Source organism: Anneissia japonica, unplaced genomic scaffold (assembly GCF_011630105.1).
Source record: "Anneissia japonica isolate Jap-2015-1 unplaced genomic scaffold, ASM1163010v1 scaffold12709_len137458_cov225, whole genome shotgun sequence".
In the NCBI taxonomy this organism is placed as follows: domain Eukaryota; kingdom Metazoa; phylum Echinodermata; class Crinoidea; order Comatulida; family Comatulidae; genus Anneissia; species Anneissia japonica.
The window spans coordinates 89,871-96,854 of NW_022710664.1; the positions used below are offsets into that span (position 1 = coordinate 89,871).

The 6,984-nt window shown below is 33.0% G+C and overlaps 1 protein-coding gene across 1 annotated transcript in view; it reads right to left on the minus strand.

Moving 5' to 3' along the window:
• The window catches only part of LOC117107085 (F-actin-monooxygenase MICAL2-like), a 23,384-nt gene extending 17,437 nt beyond the window's left edge, over positions 1-5,947 (minus strand). The window contains exons 1-2 of the mRNA XM_033248620.1: positions 5,867-5,947; positions 5,040-5,326 (exon numbers count right to left, since the gene is read on the minus strand). Coding sequence (XP_033104511.1) covers positions 5,040-5,300 — 261 coding nt within the window. The 5' untranslated portion in view covers positions 5,301-5,326; positions 5,867-5,947. The remainder of the gene's footprint in view (positions 1-5,039; positions 5,327-5,866) is intronic.
• Between the last annotated feature and the right edge of the window lie 1,037 nt (positions 5,948-6,984).

Sequence of the window (6,984 nt, forward strand, 5' to 3'; positions counted from 1 at the left end):
AGGCCAACTGGGAGGGCACCGTCGGCAATGGCCGCGGTAAAATTCGAGGCCTGTAAAGGCTAAGTCAAAAAAAAAATTTAGTTTGAAGTAATGAATTAGACAAAATTATCTACTGCATCTTGTGTTGATTGTAAAACTCAGTGAGGCTATACAGGGTTTATATTATCATTATTAAAAATTATTTTCTTGTTCTCGCTGGCATCCTCCCTCTATTTTTTCAACATTTCAATTCTTATTTAGCCCATGAATTTCACGTCGGCAATCGGCAATTGCCGACCACATTGCAGAGCCTGAATTGCCACAGGACGGCACTATTTTGCCGACATAGGCCTAGATTTCTTTGCTTCAAAAACTGCTTGGAAAGTCAAAACTTTGACTGAAACAGGCTATAGCAGAAACTAAATTTAACATACAGTAGAACCCCTCATTTATGTACGGGATGCAAAATTTTTTTTCCTCGTCATTTAAAGCAGAAGTCAATAGAGGGCGCGCTATACTCATGAATATTCAACTAGAAACTTGCAGTCCTTGCCTAATAACTTATTCCGTTCTTGAGATCTATTTTCGCCATAGAGAATATCTACGTATGTATCAGCATAGGGCTAGAAAAAATTCTATTTTGCTCCAGCAAGAAAAACTATTTTCTCTACGGCATTCGAGCCATGGGTATTACAGGCTGTGATGTCCACAACAATTCTAACGGCAGTTTCCGTATTCTTGAGGTAGACCTAAGGGTATTCGGCCGAATTCGATCCAACTCGGCCACAAGTCAACTCGGCCACAAGTCAACTCGGCCACAAGTCATTTACTAGAAGGAGTAATTCATCAAGTATAAAATACTAGTTCTTGAAGTATTGCTATACTTATTGTTATTGTTATTCCTGTTATTGTTGTTATTATTATTGTTGTTTTTATTACCGTTAGTTTTAATATTAATTATTAGTCTTAGCATTAACATTATATATTGTTCAAATTTTTGCTGATATTATTATTATTATTACAGTACCATATAAATAATAAATAAGTTTTGATTTTTTATTATTATTATTATTATTATTATTATTATTTATTAGTCTTAGTTTATTTTAATAATAGTAATTTAAAAAGTTATTGTTATTGGGGACATGTTTATTGGTATTTTTCTCATATTATTATTATTATTATTATTGTTGTTGTTGTTGTCACCTTTATTATCGATATTATTACCCTATTATTACTAAGTAGGCCTAGTATTATAAGTATTATTATTATTATTATTATTAATAATTAGTATTACTATTATTATAAAAATAAACATTATCTTTAATTTATTATTGTTGTATTATTGCTATTATCACTTTCAATATCGTTATTATCACTAATTAGTTATTAAAATTGATATTTAAATATCGTTATTATTACCATACTAGTATTATTACTATTAGTATTGTTAAAATAAATATTACTATTTAATGTTGTTGTTGTTGTTGTTGTTATCACCTTTATTATCGTCATAATTCATCCTTTATTCGAACACTGTATCCCCCGAATAATTCACCATCAAAAAAGGTAAAATAATGAATGGAGAAGAGACGAGAGGATCTCTGCTGGAAATGACACTCTTATAATTAAAATTCTCATAATCGATCTAATTAATCGCTGTGATGTTCCATTGAAAATATAACTCAATTGTATTTTTAATTCACTTTACCTACTTCATGTGTATTTTACACAAAATATGTACTACAGTACATATTTTGTGTAAAATAGAGAAGTAACAATGAAATAATACTAATGTTTGAATTGGGACTTCAGCGCCACGAGCTGCGTGTGTGCTGTCGAATATCGCCGATACCTCGGAATGAAACTGATTGAATATTCATGAGTTTAGCGCCCAGTATAGCGCGCCCACTGTTGACTTCTGCCTTAAATGACGAGGAAAAAATTTTTTCGTAAAAATCATTCGTACGTAAAATCAGGGTTGTGTGAAATTCCTATGTATACACTACCGATATGCTAGACTTGGGCTAGGCCTGGACTGGAATTTTGTTGGATGGGAGCCAAAACTCCAACTGGCGCTTGAAAGAAATTCAAGATAACGATCATAAATGTACAATACTATACATACTTGTTAATGTGTATACAAACTTTATTCTCTCTTTCTCAGGCAATGACTTATCTTCTAGATGCAACAGGGTGAGTAATGCAACAACGTTTTTCACTCATCCATGTGCTTGTGGCTTCAAGTAAATACCTGTACAAACCCGGAAACCAGGGGTTCATTATTAAAAGAAAAGCGCTGATTGGCTATAGACACAGCACTTGGACTTTATTTTTTTTGTATACAATACGATCGATTATTCTACGCCTACATTAACATTTATGTAATGAATAATAAAGATAACAAGAAAATGTTGGTGTCAATGTCTTATTTTATGGAGGAAATAATGAAATGGTAGATTAACGTTAGTGAGATTTGATAAATAAAATCCATTTTTAATTAAAATTATAAATCGAACTTAAACGTGACTGTAGGCCTATACGCTACACAGTAATCTCTCTTTTTGAAATTTATTCGAATATCATTGGTTAAAATAAATTTGGTAGGTGGGTTAATTATGATTATTTTGTCTTTTCTATTACGTAAGAGTTAGGACACACAAGATTTATTCAGTGGACAATGTTCATAAACAAACTTGAAAGTGAATAGCATTCATTTTCAAGTTTGTTTACGAGCATTTTCCACTGAATAAATCATGCGCCTATCAATATGCCAGCAACTTACGCATTGGGCGGAGTTTTCTCACAGCTGCAGACATGAAGTATGATCGCCGTGTTAAATGTCGGTGTATTCAAAGCGCACTATCTGCGTTTTTGTATTGTAGTAGAGATAGCTGATAGTGTACAGCAAACCGTCTAAGACTGAGTGAATAAACTCCAGCACGCGCCTAACGATTAATTCTTGACACGCATGTGTTTTGTACATAAAATAGGAACTTTATTTATGACATTGACAACAATGACATGATTTTACGTTCAGGTTTTTCTAACCTATTTTTTTCAAAATTTCATGGGTTGCTTATTAGTTAATGGAAATAGTGCCATTATATTTTCATATTCTCTTTTTTTTTTTGGTGGCAAAATTGAAAAGCATAACATCATCATATTAACGCCTTGTTTTTAGAAACAATACAGTACTACTGCTGTACAGTAATTTTATCATTTCTGTAGTTTGTAATAAAATAATACATGAAAATAACTAATAAAGTTGTATAATGCATACTACACAATATGCTGTTTTTTATGTAGTTGTGTGGGGTGATGGTTTTATATGGTGGTTTTGTTACAAAAGAGAATGTGACATTGATAGTGAAAATCTTTTTGAATGATCCGAGTAGGCTGAATTTAAATGACCTTCTGTGGTCACAATATCTGTCACACATCACTGTATCTTCTAATATTCTTAAAATCTATAAATTTAGTGTTCTACGTGCCTTGAAGCAAAAAGTAAAAATTGATAAATAGCCTGTAAATAAACAGTATGAATTTTTCATCCTTCTTCCTGCGTATGAGTGGCAGCACCAAACTTTAAAATTTTATTTTTTTATATGTATTTTTTTTCATTGAAACGACACAGCAAAGCACATATTCTATAATTATAATTTGTTATATGGCACTGTGGGTGCTTAAATAAGTAGGCTGTCAGGAAAGAAGGCGGCATAATAAACGTTAGGTGGGACATAGCACCGACAGGACTGCACGATAACAATGTACGCCCCACCATAGGCTGGCAGACTGTACTACATGATATAGTAGTTATGTCACCATTTTTAAGATTGGGAAGGTTAGCTGGGTGGATGTAATAGTGGAGGTAGGAGGGGAAGAAGTAGAGTCTGAAAAATATGGGATACTACCTGGACTGACAGTGGCGTATCTAGGGGTGCACAGAGTCGCACACCCCTCCAAAAATTACTTGAATTCCCCGATTCCCTCCAAAAAATCACTGTCAATTTATTAAAAAGCACCTAAAATCACCTCATTCTGCAAGTTAGTGCCCCTGAACTGATCATCGAGCCCCCCCCCCCACCAACTTCATCCTTGTGCCCCTCCACATCAGCACTCCCACTTCAACGCTCCTAGATACGCCACTATAAAGCGATGCATTGTATTAGGCAGATGGTTTATCAGAGTTTTCAGGCAGGGAAACATACAGATTGTCAATGAATAAAGTACAGTACTGTAGTATCTAGGTAAAAAAAACATTCAAATAATAATCGGGGATGGGGAAGAATCTCTCTGAAGGCATAACATACTGTATACAGTAACTAGCATTTTTAAATATTTTATCATCATTTTAAATGCAGCTGATGCAACGAATAGAGGTTTAGTTTTATCTGAGGGATCCTCACAAAAAGGAGGTTCATCAACTCCTCACCCCCATCCCCTCCGGAGTGTGTCTGACTACTCAAAATTCAATACATACTGTAATGATATAGTAGTCAAATTCTGTGTCTTTTCACTACCTCAGTACAGCCTAGTTTTTAAAATAGTGTGGCTATCAACTGAGAGAACAGTTAATTTGAAAAATAGGAAAGGCTTAAAATCAATTTAATTTACGAGTATTGGGTAGAAATTGAGACTTACTTTTCAAAAAAAGATGTCTGAAATGTTCAGCTATAAGATGATTTCCTTGAAAACAACAATTAGGTTCCATATATTTTACAAGCTGTGTGTAAAGTAGTCACAGGGTCTTCATGGCTGTACTTATGTCAAACATAAGATTCCTTCAGTTGTGTGAGGGTTCTTGTTTTTTTTTTAAATTTTACCTAATATATGCATTCTCGATATCTTTGTTACTAATTTATCTGGAACTTTCATATCAGCGATAGAGTCATCAATACAATGATAGCACTAAAAACACACAAGACACACAATTCACAAACAACACAACAACATGCAAGAATGGAGAACTGTAAATGCTTCCATTTTCAATAGGCAAAAATGAATGAATGCTTGTTAGAAATGATTTATATCACATGGTCAAATTGGCATTAACTTACATTAGTATCATAGCATGGCTTAGGTTTTTTGTATTCTTTCCGATTCGCCCGCTTGTCCAGTTTGGCCCATAGTGATTTGGCTTTCCAGGTATTAACCCGAGTTTTGAGATTGACATAAAAAGTTTTGTATTCGGTTGGTTTCAAGTCAACGGCTTGGCAAAGTTCTTTGAAGGCAACTTGAATTCCTTTGAATGTGCTGGCTGTCATGAACTTTTCAAAACAATCGTTTATCATATCCTTTCCTTCTGTCTTTTCTTTCATCTTCTTTGTTGTGTCTTGTCTTCACACTGACAAAAGAAAAAAAATAACAGTACAAAATAATGATTTATATACAGTAGCACCTTTATCAAAATGCTTCACAAAATAGACTACACTTTTTTTTTTTTTTAAATAAGAACACATTTTATAAGAACACTGAGGCTGAAATTGCTTAAAAATTAAGAACAAATTGAGGCTGAGGTAAAATATCCAATGAGATTTTTATTTTAAAAAACTAGAAAAACCAAAAAATATATCTGTACCATACCTTATGTGCAGTAGGTGTGACTATGTAATACCCTCTATAATACAGTACAGGAGGTGTATACCTACTTGTCATTTGGGGCCATTTTTACCCATGTTTTAGATAGAGTACAAGTATACAATAAGCCTACAATGATTAACTTTTATATGACAGCACACAAATTATATATAACTTTACAAAAATTCCATGGTTAGACATATATTGTGTGGGCAATAATTCCATCTGAAACATTAATATAAAAGAGCATAATTTTATGAGCGTGTCCTACAATGTAGAAGCAAGCATTTACTGCATGAGTACTTACAGTATAGTACAATAATACAGTATGTAAAAATAAATAGTGTAGACAGCTTCCACAGAAATACCAGCTTTCTGTCAACATGCACATTGGATATTAAAATGCCAGTACAGACAGTGGTGTTGTTATTTATATGTTCGATGACAAGCATTTCAACAGGAACTGATGTAAAATCTACAAGGTCATAATTCCTACCTTTTTAAGGAGTACCACTTTTAAATGTTTACTGAATGCAGGATGCAATAGAGGATTAGTGTAGCCTGCAACTGATGACAAGTCAAACATAGTGTAATTAATAGTTAAATCACATTGGTAAAAAAACAATAACAAACAAATGGGGTAATACTATATTACACAATACTGTTGTCTTACTATATATAAATTCTTTGAAATGTTTACTCCACAAAGGCCACTTTAACATCATCTCATATTTTTGGGGTTTTAATCATTTGTTTTTCTCAATGTCCTGAAATTAATTTCCTTTTTCTTTTTTTTAAACCAAATTCAACAATTAAAAAAAATATTGGAGTCATCTAAATATTGAGGAAGCTTTAAATTATTACCCAACTGTCCTTCATTTTTAGGATAAATATTAGCCACATGATATTTTATACTGTAGGCATATTCGAATTTTTTCAAATTTAGATTTTTAATATTATTATAGTTTTGGTAGGCCTCAATATATTTTGGTGATAGATTAAGTTAATTGTCATTTTTAAAGAGGGCCTCTGGATATCAGCTGGCCTGCAGTTTCAACTTAAAGAGTTAGGGGCCTACCCTTTTAAAATGAGTTGAAATACTGTAAATAAAGATTAAAAATGAGTATTCTTTAAACTATACTTATAAACAATTCCGAAAGTTCCCGCCAACAAGCTCGGCATAGTTTATGTTGTGTGTATTAAATGTTTGGCTTTCAATAATATACTGAGCAAAATAGAAACGATTCATTGTACGCTTGGTCACGTTACATTAATTGCACACCTGGTCATGTTATTAATACATTCTTCATAGATTCTCATTGACCGTTGGGTGCAGTGTGTTCTCTGGCTAAGTCACAGGAACTCAGCCAAATGCTCAGCACACAATTGTATGCTGTGGACTGTTTTTTCAAAATCAAGTCTGAC